Raw genomic sequence first — 23,630 nt, forward strand, 5'->3', positions numbered from 1 at the left:
GAGTGGCTCTGCTTCTTCTAGAGTGGAACAGATGTTTTGGGGGGTCCCTCCTCTGATCATAGCCCAGCTACAGTGGAAAATCCTATGCAGGCTCTCAGTATCCCACTTCAAAAGCACAGAGACCTCTCCCTCTGTCTGGTGCTGTCTCTGAAGCCATGGAGCCAGGGGATGAAAGGTGGATAGAGCCAGGAAGTATAGAACAGTTTATTTCTCAGGTTGGGGACCACATAAAGATGCCCCAGCTTTCACCCCCAGCATGACCACTCTGGGAGGTCCATGCTGAGCTGAACCCCCATCTCCTAAAGCAGAGACTTCAACAGCACCCTCCCTGTCTTCCTCCAGCCCCATAGGATCACCTCCCAAATAACCTGAATCTACCTTCCTGCCTGCAATGTTGTGATTTATTTATTTTTTTAATGTTGTGATTTATAATAAAAAATGTGTATTTGGTCTTCATCCCTGGTTCCTGGCACAGAGTTCCTAAAACCCTTGTAATTTCTAAGTGACAAGAGCACTAGGAGCATCTTTAGTTCTAATATTTGGTCTTTGACCCCAGTTCCTGACATAGTATTAAATGCTTTGGAGTTTTCTGGGTGATAGGAGTGACTTCTGTTTTATTTTTATTTTTATTTTTTTTGACTTCTGTTTTAGTGAGACAAATCTGGTATGCTCCTGGATTGTACCTGGATGGGGACTGGTCACCAGAAAGACTAAGAGCAATTAGAAACTTGAAATTTTCAGCCCTGCTTACCATTTTCTTAAGAAGGAAAAGCATTTAAGGGCACCTGACTCTTGATTTCTGTTCAAGTCATGACCTCAGGGTCATGAGATCGAGCCCGTGTTGGGCCCCACACTCTGTGTGGAGTCTGCTTGAGATTCTCTCTCCCTCTCCATCTGCCCTTCCCACTTGTGCACGCTCTCTCTCTCTCTGAAAAACAAATACATCTTTTAAAAAAAAAATTAGAAGCACTAAAAATGGAGTTATTGATCCATCGATCATGCCCATGTAATGAAGACTCCAAAAGAATCCCAAAAGTACAGCATCCTGACGGCTTCCAGGTTTGCAAATACATCTATGTACCAGCAGCATAACACATCCCCAACTCCACGGGGACAGAAGCTCTTGCACTCAGCATCCTCCCAGACCTCACTCTATGTGAGTGAGGCTCACTGGCTATTCATCTGAATCCTTTGTCATATCCTTCAACAAATTGGTGAATGTGAGTGTTTCCCTGCATTCTGTGAGCCACTTCATCAACTTAATCCAACACAAGGAGGGGTCATGGGAACTCTGACTTACAGCTAACTAGTAGAAGCAAGGTGACAACCTGGACTGGGTGAATGGCATCGAAAGCGTGGTGGAGTGGTTTTATGGGACTGAGCCCTTAACCAGTGGGAACCGATGCTATCTTCAGGTGGAAGTGTCAGAATTGAGTTAAATTGCAGGACACGCAGCTGTATCAGAATTGCTTGGTAGGGAACCACCCTCACACATCGGGTGAGCAAAAACAGCAGAAGGGAAGTGTTCCATGTGAGTAGCAAGGGAGATCCACAAGAAGGGGGTGTGGGGTTTTCCCTACTGGCAAGGGAAAAACTGGCTTTCTTCCACTGTCCAAGTCCTGCTTTCAGAGAGACTCAAACTAAGCCATGCAGTAACAGAAGTTGGAAGCAGGGCACATGCCTGCCCCTGATAAAAGCCACACTTCCCAGCTGTGTATTGTAGCTACGTGTGGCTAGGACTACATTTTGGCAAGTAACATCCCACAGAAAGCCAGCATACACATCCCTAGAGGGCACTGTGCTACCTCCAGGTCACTCCATCACCAGGAAGGGGCACCCTCTCCTTCCCACTGACTGGAAAGCAGAAGTGGTTGATGAGCCACCATGGGCCATGTAGACAAGGATCTTCACCTCCTGCCTGTACGCCACTGTGTAGCATCCTCCCACACTGAATCAGGAGTGGCCTGTGTGATCCATAGAATGTGGCAAAGTGACTGGGTGTGACTTCCAAGGCTAGTTAGAAGAGGCACTGCCGCTTCCTCCGTCTTGGTCTCTTGGACCCCCTCACCCTGGGGGAAGTGAGACACTGCTGTGAGGATCATCAAGCAGCCTGTGGACAGGTCGGGGGGTGAGGGTGGGGAAGAGAAGATGACTGCGGCCCCATGGGCGTTCTCAAGACAGATCTGTCCAGCAGAGTTGCTCCTAAATTCCTGACCTGCAGAAGCGATGAGAGACAATAAATGATTTACTTAAGCCACTAAGTTTAAGGATAATTTATTACACAACATTGGATAACTGTTATGGCTTGAATTGTATCCCCCTCAAATTCATATGTTAAGGCACCTGGGTGGCTCAGTGGTTGAGCATCTGCCCTTGGCTCAGGTCATGATCCCAGGGTCCTAGGATTAAGTCCCACATCCCGGCTCCCCGCAGGGACCCTGCTTCTCCCTCTGCCTATATCTCTGCCTCTTTTCTGTGTCTCTCATGAATAAATAAATAAAATCTTTTTTTAAAATCCATATGTTAAAGTCCTACCCCCCCAACACCTCAGAATCTAATGTTATTTGGAGACAGGGGCTTTATAGAGTAATCAAGTTAAAATGAGGTCATTGACTGATGTGCTTATAAAAAGGGCAATTTGGAGACAGACATGCCCACAGAGAGAGCACCAGGTGATGTCAAAAGCCAAGATTGGGGTGATGCTTCTACAAGCCAAATAATCCCAGAGATTGTCAGCTGCCACCAGCAGCTAGGCCAGAGGCATGGGACAGATTCCCTTTTGCAGCCTCAGAAGAAACTGACCCCAGTGATACTTTGACCTCAAACATCTAGCTTCTGAATCTGAGTGACAAAAAATTTGTGTTGTTAAAGCTACCCAATTTGTGGTCCTGTGTTACAGCAGCTCTCAAAAACTAATGCCGGGGATCCCTGGGTGCCTCAGCAGTTTGGCACCTGCCTTGGCCCAGGGCGCAGTCCTGGAGTCCTGGGATCGAATCCCATGTCAGGCTCCCAGCATGGAGCCTGCTTCTCCCTCTTCCTGTGTCTCTGCCTCTCTCTCTCTCTCTCTCTGTCTATCATAAATGAATAAATAAAATCTTTTAAAAAAAGAAAGAAAGAAAGAAAGAAGAAAGAAAGAAAGAAAGAAGAAAGAAAGAAAGAAAGAAAGAAAGAAAGAAAGAAAGAAAGAAAGAAAGAAAGAAAGAAAGAAAAAACTAATGCCATGGCTGATCCAGGGAATAGCCAAGGGATAGCAAGGCAGCCAAATGGAAGGATCCTGCGCCCTTAACATTTCAGTGAGGACCCTCCACACCAGCTCTGGCTTCCATGTGCTAAAGACAAACTTCTATTTATTGAAACCACTGTTGTTTTGGTCTCTACCACAAGCAGCTGAAGCTATATCCTAATTGATACAGCATCTCAAACTTCCCCACATGAAAAAATACTAATATAAAATTTTTAAAAATAAATAAAACTTTCTTCCCACATGTCTTCCCCTCCCTCCAGCATTCATATGGAAATGATTCCTGCCAAATTAAATAAGTAAATGGAGGCCTACACTATCATCCATGAGAAGACAGCCTTCCTTCCACACACAGACTCTTAGCATTTCGTCCACATGAAAAGCAGCTGACACTGGGCTGGAGAAGATGCAGAGAGCCAGCTTCCCACTCTCCTCATTGTGAAAGAGCAGGTCTCAGGGAGAGGCATGGGGAACCACTGACCCTACTCGCCATATGGAGATGCAGGAGAGCATCTCACTATCGAAAAAGAAAAAGCACCAGATGCAGGAGAGACTCCATAGATGAGGAGCAGAGGCCAATATGAAGATTCAAAGGCAAAATGTCTACCTGTCAGAGCTAAAACAAGCCACAGGCACATTTTCACTCCTCCCCAAGGTGGGCTTTTGCCCTGAACTCTCCCTGAACAACTCAGGTACTGGGGGAAGGTGGGATTGCAGTACTAGAATTTTTTCCAATTCATGCGACAGAAAGCCAGCATATGCTGGCTTAAGCAAAGAGGATTTTATGGCTCAGAAAACAAAAACTCCATGGAGATACAGGCTTTTGGTGAAGCTGGATCCAGGAACTCAAACCATATCATCAGAAATCTATCTTTCATCATCCCTTGGATCTGATTTTGTGTGTACTGGCTCAAATCTCAAGCAGGTAAATATGGCCACAACAGCAGCAGGCTTATATTTTTTTGGCATCATAGCAAAAATCCCTCCCTTCTTTCCCAAAGTTCTGGCAAAAGTTCCAAGGCTGATGCTCATTGGCTCAGCTGGAGGCGTGTGACCGATCAGCTTGACTCTTGTTGGCCAGGTCTGGGACAAGTACCTATGGCTGGAGCTAAAGTGAAGGATGAAGCCCACCCAACCACTCAACTGCATAGGGCAAGAGTAGAGGAGCTGTGGTTTCCACCTCAACAACCAAGGGGCTGTCATAAGCAAGCCACTGGATGCTGATGGGTGTGTACCACATGGATATTTTTTCACACAGACAGAGGACTGAGTAAATGATTCCAGTAGCTGAGAAGCCACCTCTTACCTGAAGTGCCAGGTAAGAGCAGTCTGGCCATGGTAATACATAGCCAGGCCATCCATGTGGAGGGGAACCCAAGACCCCAAACCAATTCTGGCCCCAAATTAAGCAAGTTGGCACTTTCCCTGGGCCAAGGGTGGGACATTTCTCTAATGCACACAGTTCTATACTTCCCTGGGGCAGAACCCCCTCTCATGGTCCTCTGGTGGTGCCCAGCTACCCTCAAATGGAGTCTCAGCTCCAGCCTACAAGGCCTCTTCTCTCTAGCTCATTCCTGTCCCCCTACTGTAGGTTACATACTTGCACACATGTGTGTGTGCACACATGTACACACTCCTCCTACTTTACCAGTCCAAGACCACCAATCCGTGGTCCTCCATTCCCTTCAGTTCATGGTTCCCACTGAACCCCTCCCTCTGGTCTGCAGCACTCCAGGAGGCCAAGCCCAGCCTACAGCCCCCACTTACACTCCAACTCATCCCTATAGAGGATTCTGGTGTCTCCAACTACCCTGGGAGCTCCCAGGGTAGAGGCTTGGCTTCCTCTTTGCTTCCTCTCCCCAACCAGACCCTCCCTCTTCAAGGCAGAGGATAGATATGTCACATACATCCCAAAGGGAGAGAAATAATCTCATATCTTGGAAGCAAGAGAGCTAACAGTCAATCCAAGGTGGCTTCCCAGAGGCAGCAGCAGATGTCAGGGTTTACTTGAGCTGTAGCAAAGTTACTGAAGCTGTCTGGACCCCTGTCCCATCCCAGGCAAGAAGAGGCCTAGGGGCAGATACAACTGGCAAGTGACTTGGGCCTGGGCAGGATCCAGGATCAGGAGGAAGGGAGAGAGGCTTGCGTAGTAGCTGAGGCTATTTTTACCCAGACCTGTGCAAACAGAGGCGTGGGCTGGTCTGGCCAGTTTTCCCCTCCCCTGGTGCCTGGCCTCAAAGTCTCTTGCCAGGTCAGCAGTACCAGCTGGATGGGGAGCCAGAGGGAAAGGATGGGTAGAGGATGGCCCCCTGGTGACAAGAAGCTCCCAACTTTGAGGCTCTGGCCCTCAACCAGGGCCTGTGGACTCAGAAGCTCACACACTGCCAGCCAGTAGCCAGCCACACCCTCTCACTCCCTAAGACAGGCAATGTGGATTGTGGTGGGAATCAAAGCCAGGGGTCAGCCTGGGGTCAGAAGTCAGGCCTCATGAGATAAGGCCTGCAATCAGAGTTAGATATCACTCTGGGGTCATGGGCCACTCTGGGTTGGGATCCCTGATCGGTGTCAAAGGTTAGTCCGGATCAAGGCCCATGATAAGAGTAAGGGGTCAGCCTGGGGTTGTGGATCAGTCTGGGGTCATGGGTGACCCTGGGTGGAGGCCCAGGATTGTAATTAGGGATCAGCTGTGGTCAAGGGTGAGCTCTGGCCTAGAGTCCGGAATAGGTGTAAGCAGGAAAGGCGTGGAGGAGCTCCATTTCTCTCGCTTCCCAGCTTTCACTGACACTCGCTCTGGGCCTATTATCCCCAGCAGAGGCCCCCAGAAATCTTCCCAGAAGGGATGACTGATATGAACTCAGGCCCGAAAGCATGACAAAGTCACCCCCAAGCAAAGTGTGGAGGAAAACATTTCTGGCAGAAGGAACAACCCAAGCAAAGGCACAGAGGCTCAAAAAGCATGGCATTCTGGAAGGCTTGGGTAGGGCAGGAGCAGCCTCCAAGGCCAGGCTAAGGAAGGGGAAGGGAGGTTTCCCATAGAGCCATGAGAGGGCTGCATTAGAAACCTGGTACACAGAGGGCAGCATCAGATATGGGTCTTAGGAGGAATCATTCATTCATTCTGTAGATCTGAATAGATTTCCTGTGTGCCAGGCACCATTCTAGGACCTTGAGATAATTTGGGAACAAAAGCCCCTAAAAATCCCTGCCCTTATGGATCTTCCTTTCCTTCAGGGAGAGAGAGAGAGAGGCAGAAACAGAAACAGACAGAGAGAGAGAGAGAGAGGCAGAGACACAGGCAGAGGGAGAAGCAGGCTCCTTGCAGGGAGCCCAATGTGGGACTTGATCCCGGGACTCCAGGATCACACCCTGGGTGAGATATTGAGATATTTCCAGATAAAATGTTAGATCTGTGATTTGTTTCCAAATGATCAAGGCTGGGATAGGGACACAGGGAATTAACTAAGAGATGGGGGACACGAGGGAGCTGATTACATTATTTTATCCACTTTGTAGATATTGTAGCTCTTAATAAATTAAAAAACGGTAATCATCATCATCGTCGTCGTCGTCGTCGTCGTCATCGTCATCATCATCAAGCTGGCTGCTGAGGTTGGAGAGTTGGGGGGCCAGGGAGAAGCCGGAGGTTATGAGGAAGCTACTGCCCTGAGCAGGGGAGGGATAAGATTCCGAAGAACTGAATAAAACAGGAAGGGGGTGGTGGAGCAGGGATGTGCTTGCCAGAGAGGACTTCCCCCATGTAAGACTTCCTTCCGCCTGGCTCCAGCATTTGGCTTCCCCCTCCTGCCTTGCTCATTCCTTTCTTCTCTCCAAAATTTCTTTCCACCGCCCCCCTCCTAGCCCCTCCCCCCTTCCTCATCCCTCCTCCCCCATCTCTCTTTCCTCTATTCTCTTCCTCCCACCTCCCTTCTCCAGCTAGCATCTTCCTGGCCTGGTTCCCAGCCCTGAGCAACTGGTCCCCCCCAGCTGGTTCTTCTCTGAGGTGGGGATGCCAGTCACCACCCCCCTCCAACCTCCCAGGCCTGTTCTCCCCAGTTGAGGGCTGCCCCCTCCAAGTGTCCCCCAGAGAAGAAAGGTTGTTGTTGCAGGAGCTACTTACTCTCCTCAAAGCAGTCACCTCAGCAGTTCTGGCCCAGCTTGGGAAGGGTGGAGTAGAGCCCAACCTGGCAAGGAGACCACGACATAGCTTTTAGTGCTCTTCTCCCTGGGAGTAAGTCCTCTCTTGGGCAGACCAAGTCTCCCAGCAGAGCAAGGCCAAAGCTAGGAGGGAGCTGACCCTGCAGAAGAAGAAGGGGAAGAGTTCCTTGGGATTCTGAGGCTGTCTTCCTGGAATAGCAATAAACTCCCTGCCCACATCCATTGTGCCCCACTTGGAGAAGGGGACTTCAGTCTTTCCTGGGAGGCTGAACCCATAGACACAAGTACCCTCCAGGACTCTCAGGTCCCGAGACTTAAGCACCACAAAGGCAGCCAATGAGAGGGTCTTGGAATCAACCAATAAGGCCCAATAACAGAGGGGAATAGAGAAGGAAGAGGCTCCCTAATACTTTCCCAGCACAAGGCACTCAGGAAAGCAAAGAAAGGGCCAAGTTGGGTTTTCTGCCAATCTGGTGTGAGGAAAGTCAATGCTAATTTTAATCCTAAGAAAATTAAGACGAGCTGTATGTCATGAACCCGGGACTTTATGGACTGAGAGCCCCACTCACGTGAAGGGGACGGCAGGGAAGGGAACTGAGGGCTTCTGGCTCAGTGAAGTCCCAGCCTGGCCGCAGACAGCCTGCGGACCGTGGTCCCTGCCCAGCAGTGGCTCTCCAGCCTACTTCACGGCGTGTGGGCTGTGCCATCAGGGTCTCTGACCCTCTCATGAGGGCCTAGGAACCCTGAAACAGCCTGTTTTCACAGGAAGGGTGTTCACACCCTCTCCAGAGAAACCAGAGGGCAGAGCCTGGGGTTGGGGTTCTGATAATAAGCGCAGTAATAAAGATGATAGTGAGATACATTTAAGGAGGATGGCTACACACCTGCGGGCAGAGTCAGGCTATAAAGACCCAGAAGCCTCTTTGCTAGACATCTTTGGCTAGGGTGGGGGACAGAAGAGGGACCAGGACAGGCTGTCCCCACCTAGCCTACGTCCCTTGCTCTGTCTGCCCAGTCTTCAACCACAGCCCAGTCCCAGTCCCGGAGCGCACCTTTCGGTCTGCAAATCACATGGTAGCTGCAGCAAAGACCCCACGACAGACTATAGGTCCCACTGATGGGAAAAGGAAGCCAGCTGGATGCTCTCACCCCAGCCCTGTGAGGACCAGGATAATGGCCGTGCCTGACATTCTCCAGACCCAGGTGATGCTCCATCTTCTCTGCCCATCCCAGCCTGACTTTGAGCCCATCCCCTTCTGAGAACACCTGACGTATCAACAGCAGCCTCTGTGTGACCAGCCTGTCTCAGCACCCACCTAGCAGGGAAGGCTGGCCTCTGCAGAAACACCTCCCAGGCCCCAGGGCCCCCACCTGGCTGGACAATAGCTGGCAGCGTCCTGTCTGAGGGGCGTCAGCCGATGACAGAACTGCCCCCACTGTTCCCCGCCTCAGCGACCATGGTTTGCCTCCCTTGTCTCCATTTTTGCTTCTATGTGGGTGTAGGAATGTGAATTCAACATTCAACATGAAATCGAATGATGCATTAACGTAATTCATAAAAGTACTTATTTATTAATATCCAGAAAATTATAAAACAGAATTAGCATCTTCTTCTCTGGTGCTCTCCATGCCTTGTTTTAATATCAGCAGTATGATACCTCATAGAATATCTTGGAATACAGGCTGTCTTTTTTGTCTGCTTCAAGCAGTTTGATTACATAAAAATCATCTGTTCCTTAAGGGGTTAGAATTCTCCTGTAATAATCCCAAACATCTTCTTGATAGACTGAACATTCTAATAATATGAACTATTTCTTTTAAGTTTTCCATCACAAAGTCTCCTTTATTCACATCGACTATGGTGATCAATGTTTGCAATTATTTCTGATCTTTGATTCTGTGTTTTTATTTGCCATGTATTCTTGTCTCTAATCTATCCCCCTGTACCTATGGTCTTTTATTGAATTGGTAGAATTTTCCTTTTTTTTTTCCTTCTTCTAGCTGTTGAGGAGTTACAGAGACCTCTATATTTTTTTCAGTTGATACCCTTACATTTTTAACACACGCACTATTCTCTCATGACATCGATTGTGTTACTTACCCCCATGTCTGTCTTGTCCCACCCACATTATCTTCCTTTTCCAGAATCTCTGCCCAAGATCAGCTACACACGGATTCACAGGAACACAGGGCTGGGAAGTGGGGAGGTGAGTGGAAATTTAGGTCTCCTATGGGGTTAGTCTGAGCTGTCCCTGGGGTGGAAGGGCTCCAACCCCTATGGGAGTCCACTGCCCCAGGAAGAAGCTCTGTAAGGCAGAGCTCCTGGGCACCCTCTATGACACTCATCCCCTCTCTGCCCCTACTTACCCAGCACCTTGCTCTGTAGTCCATCTCCCAGCACACACTGGCCAAGCCCTGCTCTCAGACATGCCAGCTGGAAGCACATGTGCCCACACAAAGACACGTACTCACACGCCCTTATCGATGGACACGTTCACATGCGCACACACAATGATGTTGCAGTAAGCATTTGACCAAGAGACTGTGGCTACTGTTAGAGAGCAAATGGGTGCTGGTGGAGGGCCAGGGTGGGGAGAGGTTCTTCACTTCTAGAGTCTCCCAGAATCACTGCACCATGACCAGCATGCTGAGTTGCATGATAATAGACTGCTGATAACCTGGACTCAGCTGAGCCTTGGGAGTCTGAAGGAAGGAGCTCCTTCTCAAGCCATCCCTCTGTGTGCCCAGACTAGGCTCCTCCCAAGGGTAGGACCTAAGTCTCTTCCTGTCTCCTGGAGCAGGGGCTCTCTCACTCCCTTCATCTTCCATTGCCTTGGTTTCCGCCCTGTGCTAGGCTTGGACATGCACCACTTGGACCTCCCCTCAAGAAAGAACTTGCCATTCAGCTGTGAGGAACACAGTGAGCCGAGAGCCTCTCGAGGTGGCACTTTCAGGATGCATCACAGCCTCTGAGCTGAGGCCCTGCCCTTCCCAGACAGCTCGCAGCCATTGACTGAGCACAGTGAAGTCACTAAGGCCTCTGTGCCATCCTTGCCCTAAAGCTCACTGGCAGGTTGCCAGAGTCTCTCCTTGATCCTGCTCTCTCCTCTGATATCTTTCGTGGGGCTCCCCTGCCATGCCACAAACTTCCACAAACTTAGTTTCATCTTCAGGTCTGCTCGCGGGAAGATCTGAACTGACACACCTGAAGTTGGCACCGTCGCCTCCCTTCCCTCTAAATCCTGGCGTCCAGGACCAAGGTGATGTGCAAAACAAAGGCTCAAGAAAAGTTATTAAATGTCCTTACTCCCTACAGCCCATTGACAAGTCCTTGCAACAGGAAAGAGTGACCTTCCTCGAGGGACTCACCTGCCTCAATGTTAATACTTTACAACATCACAATAGGCAACAGGCAATCCTAGCCCGCCTCCAGGATCCTGTAAGTCTACTTTAACATAGAGAAATTACTTTAGGAATTTCTTTTATCTCAGGACACCTGGGTGGCTCAGCGGTTGAGTGTCTGCTTTTGGCTCAGGTCATGATCCTGGGGCCCTGGGATGGAGTCCCCGCATCAGGCTCTCCGCGGGGAGCCTGCTTCTCCATCTGCCTGTGTCTCTGCCTCTCTCTGTGGGTCTCTCATGAATAAATAAATAAAATCTTAAAAAAAGAATTTCCTTTATCTCTACCCCCCAAGATACATGTTGGCAATCATCTGCCAAGCATTTGGCCCACCCCTACACATCTGAAGGGCCTCATGACTAAGGTTTTATTAAACAGTAATAAATGACCTTTTCCCAACAATAGCCAGCTCCTCAGAGTCCTGATAACCTTGCTTCTAAAATCCTCAGAGAATTACACTATCCCTGACCCTCTCCCAACTTGAAAGTATATAATGAACCACTCCTCACAATGCTGGGACAGCTCTTTCTGCCCATGGGTCTTGTCCCCTGCTTTAATAAAATCACCTTTTTGCACCAAAGATCTCTCAAGAATTCTTTCTTGGCTGTCAGCTCCAAACACTAATGTCTTTCCTACATCACAAGGGATGGTACAGGCCTTTTCAGAAATGGTTCCTGAGCTTCATTCCCCCACCTGTCAAGTAAGGGAAATTCTCCCTCCATCACCTGTTCTCCCACGAACTTTGCTTTCTTCCTAGGTGCCACTCTAGCACCACCAGAAGTTCCCCCCAGCATCCCACCCAAGCAATGCTAAGCTCCCCTGGAGGGGCAGCCCATGGCCAAGCCACTGAGACACCTGTAGAACCCATCACTGGCCAGCACCAGTGTAAGTAGGTGACACATAGAGGATAAAGGAATGCTATTTGCTGCCTGCTATCATGGAAAGGATGGAGGAAATGTTGCTTCTTTAAATACCTGTCTGGATATTGCCTGGGTCCCACTTGCCCTCCATCAAACACAGCCTGGAGAGAAAATCCATCTTCTCCCAGGAAGAGCTAGCCCCAAAGAAGGGCAACTCAGAAGCCTAGAGAGGCTGTATTCACACAGCAATGTGGATGGCTCTGGAAGGGGAATCCTGGAACAGTGACTCCCCAGGCCAGATCCCTGCCTGCCCTACCCCCACCTCCCATGCTGGCCAAAACTACACAGTGGTCCCCAGGGGCCCTTCCACTCTACTGTGGAACCTCACCACCAGTGAGTCCCAGAGCTGGGAGCCTTGAAGCAGTGAGTACACGGCTCAGGGACGTGGGGAAGAACTGGGGGAGGCAAGGGTGGCACCCAGTGCAGGCATGAGGCAGGCAGCCAGGAAGCCAGGCAGGCTCCAAATGAGTAACTGCAGATTCTTCCTGCCTTGCCTGTCGTCACGGGGGAATGGCAAGTGACTGCTTCTCTCTCTCTTTCCCCCCATCTTCTGCACCCCTGTGATTTCCGGCAGCAGCCGGGAAGGCTCTGGGGTTTGGGCCACAGACAGGGGACAGATTCCAGGCATCCAGGAAGGAACATCTCAGAACAGGAATCAATGTCAAAGGACATGGGGGAGCAGGGAGCAGAGAGGGGCTGTGGCCCCCTCCCCAAGCCTGGACTGGTGAGGCAAAGGCCAACTCCCAATGGGGAACAGAGACCCAACCAAGTCCCTGCTTTTCACACCCTCAGGTAGACTGCCCCCTTCCCCCCCCCCACAACTTTAGGCTTCCGATATGCGTCGCTGCCACCCCCCCCCACCCCCCCACCCCCGCCAAAGCCCTCCCAGATCTGCAGACAGGTGAAAGGATGGCTTTGCCATAAGATCCCTCAAGGACTCTCAGGTGATGTCCTCTACCTCCTCACCCCCCCAACCCCACCCTGCCACCCTGTGTTTCAGAACACAGAACAAATGCAAAACGTTAATAAAGTCGTGGCCAAAACTAACCTCCGCTGAATTCTTTAAGTTTTTGTTTGTGTTTGCTATTTTCCTTTTTCTGCTCCTTCTTTCACTTCTGAATTTGTTTTGTGCCTTTTGATCTGTAAGGAAGGGTGGGTCCCCCAGGGGAACAATTCTGAAAGAACAAAGGAGTAATTTTCATTGCAAAGAATCTGCAGGAAAAGTGTTCTTCCTTAGTCACCTGCTTCATTCCTGGGAGCCCAGGGACTGCCACAGCGTGGAGAGGCCCTGCCGTCACCCACACTGCCTCTAGCTTGCCCGTGCAGCAAAAGAGGTTTCTTGTGGACCACCTTCCAGAGCAAGGGAAAAGGCAGCCCATTCTGGCCTGGGAGCCTTAAGATTCCGTGTCTCCTCTCCCACCAGCCACCTTCTAGGCCAGAGTGTCAGGTGGCAAAGTGGGGTCTGGCTCCCTTCTAATTCCCAATCTTCACCACTCCCCTCTCTATGTACTCTCAAGTACCCAAGATTCCTGTCCTCAGAGAGATCAGAACTTCAGTAGACCAAGAAGCTTTAGTAGACCAAGCTTTAATGATGGGATTTCAGTGTCCTGCAGCTGGCTAGGTGGTATGTGTATGTGTGTGTGTGTGTGTGTAGAGTGAGCAAATCCATCCAAAGCCCATGGATTTGCCATTCACATCTAGGACTCCTAGGACACTGTGCCAGCAGAAGTGACTCCCCATAACTGAGACCCGATTCCACTGTCCTGCTGGAGAACAGAGGCCTGAGAAGGAGTTCTTTCTGTCAGGTCACGAGGGAGGCAAGGCCCCTTGCTCCTGAGCCTAACCTGGCCCCCAGAAGTAGAGATGGCTAAGAAGCCTAAAGATTCTTCAAACCCATCCTCTGCTAAGGGGTTGAGTCCAAACCCTAGAATGGTCAGGTTAGGAGCAGAGGCATCTCCACAGTTCCCCTATCTGGGGAAGGGTTTATGTCCAGACTCATCTGGAAGGAGATGGAAATTATGGGGAGTACAATAGCTCTCCAGGTCCTCCACCCTCAAGAGGTCCCGCCTTCTTATCCACTTCCCTGCCCCAGTGCACAGCACAGAGCCTGGCACACAGCAAACTATTAATAAATGTGCAAAGGAGAGAGGGAGAGAAGGAGAGAAGGAAGAAGCAAATGCTAGCACCACAAATAAGCCTAAATTGAGGAGGGGCTGGGAGCTCATCCCCTTCAGCCTTTTCCCTGACTCCCCATAACTCATTCCACCCCAGAAAGTCAGTGGCCCCGGTTTCCCGCGCGGTAAGGAGGGAAGCGCAGGTGGGTGTGCAAGAAACCCTGACGCACGTGCTAGTCAGCCAGCGCCTGGGGTTAGACCTCGGTCAAGCAGCCCGGCTGCCGGCGGGGCGCCCAGACACACGCCAGCCCCTGCGCTCCCCGTCATCCCCTTATCACATTCATCCACTCCCCACCCTGGCCCCGCGGCCGCCGCCACCTGCAGCCTCCAGCACGCCCTCGGAGCCCTCGGAGCCCTCGGAAGGAGCGCAAGGCGGCCACTGGCTCCTGGCCTACAAGAAGCCCTCCGAGGCGCGGCGCCCTTGAGACGTTGCCTCGTTTTACGGGTGAATAAAATCGCTCCCTAAGGACGCGAAGTGGAAGCAGGCTGGTCCGTTGTCCCCCAGCGGCCGACCCGCTCAGGCTTGGGAGCGAGGCGCCCGAGGCACCAGGGGCAGGAGGCCCGAGTCCGGGCCTTTCTCTGGACCGCGGTTTCCCGGGCTGTAAAGCAGGGAAGGCGGGAGGAGGGGGAAGTCTCCTGCTTGGTTCTAGTTGGGCTGTGCAGCCGGTCCCGAGCGCGGGGACGGATCTCCCCAACCCGCTTGGGGGCGCTGGAAGTTCGGCCCGGCCTCCCTCGGGAGGTGCCCGGGCTGAGACGCGCGAGGGCGCGGGCGAGCCGTCCTCCCCAAAGCACGACACCTCACTCTCCTGCCAGGTCGCCTGGGCTCGGGGGTGGCACCGAGGAACCCAGGGCCGGGCCTCACTCGCGCCCTTGTGTCGCCTCGCTAGTCCCCTCGGGGGAAAGGGATGAGCTGGGGCGATTGGAGACGGCTCAAACCACGCGCCCCACCTCGGGGTCGCTTACACCCTGGGACCTTCCGCAGGCCGCAGCCCACAGCCGGGGGGGGGGCGGGGGGGGCGGGGGGCGGGAAGAAGCGACATGCCCTGTCTCGGAGTCCCGCCCGCCTGCACCGTCTTCCGAGGCGCGGAAATGCGAAACGGAGAGGCTGGCAGGGAGGCTTCCTGGAGGAGGTGGCTCTGGAGGTGGACGTGGAGAGCGTCCTGGGGTGGGGCCGAGGGGGCGGGTGGGGGTGGGAGACGGCATCCAGGCGCTTGGAGGGGGAGCCGAGCAGGAAGGACGCGGCGGGCTGGGGTCTCGAGACTCCCGAGGGTGCAGGCCCGGGGGCTGAAGGCTTGCAGGTGCCTGGCGACTGGGGCGGGACGCGGGGGCACTGGGGGGCGAGCGCAGGGACTCGGCGCGGGCGGGAGAGCCCCGGCCCCGCCCCACACCTGAGCGGCAGCCCCGCCCCTGCCGACCCATTGGCCAGCCCCGCCGCCCGTCAGACGAGCCCCCCGGGCCCGCCTCCGGCTCCGAGCCGCTCCTCCCGGCGCCGGGGCCCCAGCGCCGCGCCACTCGCGGGGCTCTCCGCCGTCCACCGCGCCGTGCGCCGCCTGCCCGCCTCGTCCGCTCCCGCTCCCGCCGCCGCGGGGTCGGGGCGGACCATGCGCCCGAGCAGCCCGCCGGCCCGCTGGCTGTGCGTGCTGGCCAGCGCCCTCGCCTGCGCCCTGGGCCCCGCGGTGAGTGCCCGCCGAGCCGCCCGAGCCCCGGGCGCCGCGGGTGGATGGGGGCGGCGGTGCCGGGCCGTCTGCGCGCACGTCTGTGCGAGGGGCGCGGGGCGCGGGGCGCGGGGCTCGCCTCCCGGCCCAGCCTCGGGCCGGATCTACGCCCGAGGGGTGGGGGCCTGGTCGCTCCCGGTCCCTCCCAGCGCGGCCGGGAGCCCGCTCGCCGCGGCGATCTGGGACAGCGGCGCCGGCGGAGAGCGCGCTCCGTAAACTCGCGTCCAGGGTCGCGGCCGCGGTGTGCGTGGGGCGGCGAGGTCGGGGTGCAGGGTCGGAGGCTGTGGCCGCCTGGAACGCAAGGCCTGGGAACGGGGGGCGGCGGTCTGTGGGGGTCGTCGCTGTGTGCCGAGCCCGTCTGGAGGTATCTGCGGGCGTTGTGTGTTACGTGTAGGAGTGACGTCTCAGCAGCGCACTCAGCGCCGGGAAGGGGTTTTGGGGTAAGGGGGCTGCCTGGCAGGCCTTTCCCGTGCCCCCCCCCCCCCACACACTGAGCAGAGCCCAAGGTGGAAGGTGGTGGGCAGTGAGAGGTTGAGGATGGTGTTTATCAGAAGGGCCAGACATGTGCTTGGAGAAAGCTGAGCAAGGTGCACACAGCCAAGAAGCAGTGGTGTCCTCTGCCTCCCGCTTCTGCTTCATCTCCACGTAGGTGTGTATAAGCATTTGATGCATGTGTGCAGGTGAGCCCCTTGTGTGGATGTGCCCTCGTGGATGGCTGTGGGTGGCTCACCTCCAGGGCAGATGCTGGTTCAGGCAGGAGATGCCTGGATCATCTCCCTCTGAGATCAGGGAAGACCTCAAGATTCACTGAGTCCACCCATTTTGCAGATGGGCAAAATAAGTCTAAAAGACAGCTGACCCCCACTAATCAGACCTGAACTGAAATGGATTTTCTCTCTCTCCCTCTCGGGACTTGAGGAATCTGGGGTTGCTACTTAGAGCCTAAAACCCAATGGGTCCCAGGCCTGACACCAGCTCCAGGTTGGCTGGTGGGTGGGTAGAGTATATTGATCACCTAGTCTCTTCTATCCCATGATTATCTCTCTTGCCATCACCTCCACCAAAGCAGGAATCTCTGTGTTTCCATTTAGACCATGTCTTGTAAATCCTGGGGACAAGAAGCTCATTGCCTGTCCTGGGAGCAGAACTTAAAAAGAATTGGTGGGAGCCTCCCTGCTCCCATTGAGAGGCCTGAGACCCACCTCCTGAGCACTCAAAGCCTCCCTTGGTTCTGGCCCTGAAGCCACGGCTCCACAGCTCTGGCACCTCAGTGTCATGGAGCTTCCAGGCCTTACCCACAGCCCTCTGGTTTTCCCAACTGGGCTCTGACCATTCAAATTCTCCTTGGATGATCCAGGGTTCTTGGGATCACTGCGGGTACACCATTCTCCAGCCTTGGAGGTTTCTCAGCCCTGGGGCAGGGTGATTTCAGCAGGGCCTCCCTTCCTGCTCAGCCACATCTGTCCCCCACCTCCCAAGGCAGTCTAAGCCTGGCTCCTCCAATGCCTACCCTCCCCTGTACTTTCCACATTTTATTCATTTAATACCCTACTGCATCACTTCCAGAAAGCCTTCCCTGATTGCTACAGCCCACTCAGCCCTTCCCTCCCTGACTCCACTCTCTGCCCTACCCACCCCTCAGCCCGGGCTCTTCTGATCATCCCACAGGATCAAGGGCTGAGGTCTGTCATCTCCGCTGTAGCCCGAAGCCCGGTGCAGGGCTGCACCTGCAGCGGGAGAGAAGGGACTCACCCAGGACTGAGTCAGGGCAGCCTGTAATGAAGGAGTCCCCACATCCTCCTCCACTTTTCCCTCCTCCCCACCAGCCACCACTTGCTCCCACACTGAACACCAGGCAATCCCAGTCCAGCCAGACTCAGGGTTAAGGGGGCTGATGTTATCAGAGTCATAAAACGGCAGCTGCAAAGTTCAGTGTAAAGGCCCCTGGCCTTATCATTCCTGATTATGGTGCCCTGACCTCAGTCAGGGAAGGGGAAATCTCTGAACAGGGAAGCAAAAAAAGGAAAGAAAACTTCTAGTGTCTCAGAAGAGGAAGTCTGCCCAAGGCCACCTGTCAGGCCTTCCACTGCCCCTACCCCCTGGACAGCAGGCACAGGGGCTCCTCGCTGGTAGCAGAACTGCTCTGGGCGAAGCCCAGCCCCAGGGACAGAGGGAGGGGTGTCAGAGGAGGAGGAGACCCAGGTCCTGCTCTGGGAAGATTCTTAGGCTGGTTAGGGAAAACAGAGCCTGTGGCCAAGGAGGAAGAACCCAGAGGGGAGTAGGGTGGGGCCTCCCAGCACTGAGGCAAGGGTTGCTGAGAGGAGCAGTCAGGGGAGGCTCCCTGAGGGAAGCAGGACAGTGCTCTAAAGAGTTTGGCCAAATGGGCCAACCTTTCAGAGCCTCTGTTGGCAGAACCAGTGGGCCTGATCCCAGAAGGACGCTCTCAGCTTCCCCTACCCCCAGAGGCTGGGATGGCCCATGAGTTGGGGAAAGTTTGGCTTCTCCTAATTCCTTTATTTTTTAAAAGATTTTATTTATTTATTTATTTATTTATTTATTTATTTATTTATTTATTTATTTATTTATGAGACACACACACACACAGAGGCAGAGACACAGGCAGAGGGAGAAGCAGGCTCCATGCAGGGAGCCCAACGTGGGAATCGATCCTGGGTCTCCAGGATCAGGCCCTGGGCTGAAGGCGATTCTAAACTGTTGAGCCACCCGGGCTGCCCTCCTAACTCCTTTCTGAGGCAGGTTGCTGGACACCTGCTCCCCGAAGGGCTTAGTCTGCCATAGGCATCCTGCCCTGGTCATCTGCTTTCAGGCTCTCTGGAGGCTGTCCACTGCTGGCCAGGCCCTTTTGGCCCCCAGCAGACCACCTTCTGGGCTTTTTTTTTTTTTTCACCTTGTGGGCTTTAAGAAACATGGCTACAGTGGGCTCAGGCCTCCTCCTTGAGCAGAGTGACAACCACAGGCCACCCAGGGCTCCTGGGGGACCATGCTGGAAGAGTGACCTCCCTATCCTGATGCCCTGAGTCTCAGCCTTCCCTGATGTTTCTGGAGCACATGAGACCTGATTCTCACCCTCCTCCATGGCAATGACCAGTTGACCTTGAGAACATGTTTGATCTCTGTGGAAGGGCCTCAGTGTCCTCATCACAAAAGGGATGGTAGGACCCCGTGTGCAAGAAATGGGACGAGAGGGCCAGACTGGAGACCAGCTCCATCCTAGGACTGGGGCACAGTCTTCCCCCTGAGCCTCAGGACTCTGTGAAAGGGGCTTGGTCATCCAATCAGGACTTCAGTGAGACTCGAGGGAGGACAAAGTGCTGTGAGAACTGCGATTGGCCATTTCTTCTCTTGATCCCGAGTCAGGATTCCTGGGGACAGGGGTGTCTTCATGAGGTAGCCGGGCAGTGTGGTGGTAAAGCTCCAGGCCCAGGTAGGTGATGGGTCATCTCGAGGAGGGCTGGGAGGTAGGCAAGAGGCCTCCTCACATGGTGGCAAAACAACTTATGCCGAGCCTGTCACTTGGAGGGACCCCTCATTGTGGTCCCTCTGGCCATGGATGTTGGAACAAAGATTAGATAAAGTGCTGTACCTTTCTCCCTTGCTTTTGCTACTCAGCCTCCTACACTCTGCCCTCCCCAGTTGGACTTCCCAAAGTATAATACATGCCAAGCTTTTCATATAACTTAGACGTATTTCAGAAGCAAAAGAAACACAGTTTCATCTCTCCACATTATAGATTTTTTAAATTAACTTTTATTGTGAAACTTCTCAAACATATAAAAAAGAGAGAGAGAATAAGATAAAGAGCATGGAAATACCCAGTCCTTGGAGTGATGTCAGCAAAATGGCAGTATAGGAATTTCTAGTGCTCGTCCCCTCCTAATCCCTATGTCTGACAACTAGTGACCTAAACAATTAATATTTGCATCATTTCCACTTTTGGCTGAACTATTTTAACATAAATTATAGACATTATGACCTTGAACCACAAATTATTTTAAGATGCATTTCTAAAACCAAAGGACATTTTTTCTTCTGTCACTATGATACTACCATCACACCTAACAAAATGAACAGGCATTCCTATTATCTTCTGTTCAAATATCCCCAAACAGCATTTCGTCAAGCATTCCAAGCTGAGTGGTGATATTATTAGGAGTTTGAGTCTGATTGCAAGGATCCTTGCCTGTGTTGTGATGAGCCTGTATAGCGAACTGATAGGTGGGTGAACATCAAGCCCTTAGCTGGCCGGGCCCCAGTCTTTATCTGCACCCCGCTTTCATGTGGCTAATGATGTGAGGGTCCATATCTCTCAGGAAGTGCCTCCTGCTATCTGAAAAACAAGTTCTTCCGGCACAGTCAGTCATCAGAAGAGGGGAAGAGGTCACCAACTGACTCTGTATGGAAGACTCACAGCCATGTGGCTGCCTGTGCTTGCACTCAGCCCTCTGGAGGTGGCCCCAACACCAACATCGCCCCCTGGACACCGTGTGTGTAAACGGAGTCCTTTTTCCCCAGGGGTGCCCAGCATGGCTTTCAAGAGGAAGAGGATTTTTTTTTTATAGATTTTTATTTATTTATTTACTTTGAGAGACAGAGAGCACAAACGGGGGAGGAGGGGCAGACAGAGAGGGAGAACTAAGCTCCCCGCTGAGCTGAGATCCTGACAAGGGGCTTGATTCCAAGACCCTGAGTTCATGACCTGAGTCAAAGGCAGCCGCCTAACCTACTGAGCCACCCTGGTGCCAGAAGCAGAGGATTTAAACCAGAGCCCATGCTGTTCCTGCTTCACTGGCCATTGCCATAGTGATCCTCTACAAAGAATCCCTGAGAGGCTTCATTTCCCTAAGTACACCTCACAAGAAGGGCCCTTCGATTGGGCCAGGCTTAACCCCAGACTGAATATCTTTGCTTGTATTCTAATAATGAGAGCCCTTGTCCTGGGACCACCCTGAGCTGTGGAAAGTTCTTTCTTGCCCCAAGCCCAAACCTGCATCCCCATGTCTCTCTCCTTGTCTTACCCCTACCCACCCCCCCACATACCACCTAGACTTCAGCCTATCCTGGCTTCCCAGGTGTAGTTGACAAAATTTGGATATTCAGAAAGGGGAGGCCTCAGACTATTGGCAAAAGGGTGTAAAAATAGGGAGAGGGAAGAAATCAGACTGCAGTAGGGGGTGAGGGAATGCCTGACTCAAGACCTCCCCTTCGGTGGTCACAGCTGCCGTGTGGCAGCCAGTGGGACCTTCCGACTGCCTGGTGTCCTGCAGTGCATCCAGGCTGTGGTGAGGCTAGCCTGGCATGAGGGGCTGGCTGGGCTTCTGGCAACAACCACTAACCTTTCTTGGCTGTCCCCTGGTGTCCTTTACATATGACCCTGGCCACAGCCCTGGAAGTAGATGGTGCTGTCATTGACCCCATTTTATAGATGAGATGGGAAGACTTGCCCAAGATCACCCAGCCAGGAACTGGCAGGCAGTCTGATTCTGGAACCTGTGGCTAGGCATTGCCACCTCACCGAGAGGAGTTACTTCTTCCAAAGCAGCCAGAGCACACTGCGGGCTGCCCCAGGGCTTCAGAGACATTTTTAAATTTGTAAAATGGACACATCTGAAGTGACAGCTCAGGGAATTATCACACAAGTGTACACCTATGTAGCCACCACCCAGATCAAGCTATTCCACGTTCCTGTCACCCCATCCGTCTCCCTTGTGCCCCTTCCCAGTAGGATGAGGCTTTATTGCAACTTCTTAGAGTGCCCTCCACAAAGCTAGGAGCAGGTTTCTCCTCTTTCCTGTGGCTTCTGTGATTTACCTCCCCTTCCTGTGCCCGCACCTCCTCCCCACTGCCCTCGCCTCCTCCTGCTCCCCCAACTAAACCCTCTGCATCTCCTTACCAACTCAAATACAAAAGCCAGAATGAAGGGAAACTGGATTGGGGTCCTGTGTGCCTTTGACCACACTGCTGTCTCTCTGGGTCCTCAGTTTCCCCTTGTGATTCTTTGTTGCCCCATTATTTCAATGGGGGGAGGAGGCTTAAATAAATCATGGAGTATGAGCTGGTGATGGGGGAGTGGTAAATGGGACCAACCCTGATCTTTATTTCCCATTCCCCTGCCCCTCCCAGCCATCCCTGGCAGGGGGGTCGGGCCCTCCTAGACAAGCGTCTGAAGCACAAATCATTGGGCCACCTGGATGGCTCAGTGGTTGAGCATGTTTTTGGCTCAGGTCATGATCCCGGGTCCTGGGATCAAGTCCACATCAAGCTCCCCACAGAGAATCTGCTTCTCCCTCTGCCCGTGTCTCTGCCTTTCTCTTTCTCTCTCTCTCTCTCTGTCTCTCATAAATAAGTAAAATCTTTAAAAAAAAAAAAAAAAAAGCAGGACAAATAATTTACACTGGCTCCCAGGGCTTGTTCATTTGCAGGCAGGAAGTTCTTTCTTCTGTCTCACCTAATCCAGCTTGCTGCATTTTAGACCCCTCTCAGAAACCAGCTGCCCCTCAGAGGGTCTGGCCCTGAATGAGGCTGGGGGTTCTAATTACAGGTCAGTAACTGTGGAGTTCAAGCTTCCCTGGAGGGGTACATATGGCACCCACAAAACCTGAGTTACCCACCCCCCATCTTTCAGAGCCCCTAGCATCTACAGCCACAACTTCCAGCATCTGCACCCTATCCCAGATCTCATGGACCCCCCACACACACGGAGGAGAAAGTAGGGCTTTCACCCAAGCCCCTCACAGTGAGGATAGAGAATAGGGGACCCAGGTAAGCCAGCAGAAGTATTGAGACTTGGTTCATCTGTGCCCCCAACCACAGACTGAGGTTTCTCCTCCAACTCCCAGTTTGTCACCTCCCACACCCAGCCAGTACCATGGCAGGGGACATAAGCAGACCCAGGAGGAAGGGAAGCTACAGACATCCTCACTCTTGCCTGAGCCTCCTCTTCTGGGCTCAGGAACTCCTGCGAAAGAGAAGGTGCCGGGGGCTCAGTCTGGCCTGAAACTCCTACCTCAACCCACCCACAAGGTTGGGTGACTTTCAGCTCCCTTGGAGCTCAGCCCAGCAGGGGAGTTGGGGAGGGCTTGAGAGAAAGCCCTGCTTTCTTCCTCTCCATGTGGGGCATCAGGAGACAAGTCAGGAAGTGTAGGCAGTGGTAGAAAGAGGGAGGGCCTTGAATGCCAGTTTTGAAGTGTGGGCTTTGACTCCTAGGCGCTGGGGCCTTGGGTTGCAGGTGGTGGGACTGAAGCTAGTACACTGGTCCAGGCAGGAACTGAAGAGGCCTGGCCCCTGCCTGTGTCCCACAACTTGTCTCCCAATGCCTCAGGATCTCTTGCAGCAGCCACACCATGTATTTGCAACTTTGGGTGTATTAGGCATTCTCAGACCTCCATGCTTCTGTACACACTACTCCTACTTTCTGGAATGTTTTTATTCCCTCCAATGGTCAAATTTACACCTCTTCAGAAACCCACCTCCAGCACCCATTCTCTAGGAAGCCCATACCTCAGCTATTTCTCACCCTGGAACCTTTTCCTGGAATCAATAGGCTAGGCTATATTTGGCTGGGAATTTTCAAACTTAATGTGTCTGGAGTCCAGAGGGATAATGAGGATGTTTAGTATAGTGAAATAAGTGAAAGAGGAAGTTCAAAGTCTGACTAAATTCCTCAGTGATAAGGGCTACAGGGAGCTGCCCTGGCCCTGGCCCCCAAAGGGCAGTGGTAGACCAGATGGCCCAAGGCAAGGCCATGGAGAGGGACTGATGCAATCCAGACTAGTGGTCAGAGATGTAGGTCCCATCTAGGAATGTGCATTTGCTAGGGGACCTCAGGTCTTTCTTTGGGTGTCTCTTTCCTCTACCCTTTTGCCAATGGAGTCTAGCACTCAGCTAAGCCAGAGTGAAGACAGAACTCATCTTCCAATCTACCCTCACTTTATTCAGAGACATCCCACGCTGCCAGATTACCCCAGGGTTTCCTGTCCCTCCCCTGCGAACTGTCTCTCAGGAAAGG

The 23,630-nt window shown here is 52.8% G+C and overlaps 1 protein-coding gene and 1 long non-coding RNA gene across 5 annotated transcripts in view; one reads left to right on the forward strand and one right to left on the reverse strand.

The window, feature by feature from the left end:
* Positions 1-922: 922 nt before the first annotated feature.
* Positions 923-10,738, reverse strand: LOC112668701 (uncharacterized). Of its 2 annotated transcripts, XR_004808419.2 has the most exons (4): positions 9,498-10,738; positions 7,359-7,536; positions 6,734-6,935; positions 923-2,215 (listed from the first exon to the last, which is right to left on the reverse strand). It is a non-coding gene; the product is annotated as an uncharacterized LOC112668701 (long non-coding RNA). The 2 variants fall into 2 exon arrangements; XR_003141812.3 differs by lacking the exon at positions 6,734-6,935 and having other exon boundaries at positions 9,498-10,429.
* A 4,261-nt stretch (positions 10,739-14,999) lies between these two features.
* The window catches only part of VIPR1 (vasoactive intestinal peptide receptor 1), a 32,601-nt gene continuing 23,970 nt past the window's right edge, over positions 15,000-23,630 (forward strand). Inside the window, exon 1 of one of the 3 annotated variants that reach the window (XM_049099859.1) lies at positions 15,000-15,019. Coding sequence is in view for 1 of the 3 variants with exons in the window: in XM_025461176.3 (XP_025316961.1) it covers positions 15,491-15,565 (75 nt within the window). In the remaining 2 variants the exon portion in view is untranslated. Of the gene's footprint in view, positions 15,020-15,430; positions 15,566-23,630 lie in introns of those variants that run through there. The other 2 variants (XM_035704732.2, XM_025461176.3) reach the window with 2 other exon arrangements.

This window comes from Canis lupus, chromosome 23 (genome assembly GCF_003254725.2).
Source record: "Canis lupus dingo isolate Sandy chromosome 23, ASM325472v2, whole genome shotgun sequence".
Classification (NCBI taxonomy): domain Eukaryota; kingdom Metazoa; phylum Chordata; class Mammalia; order Carnivora; family Canidae; genus Canis; species Canis lupus.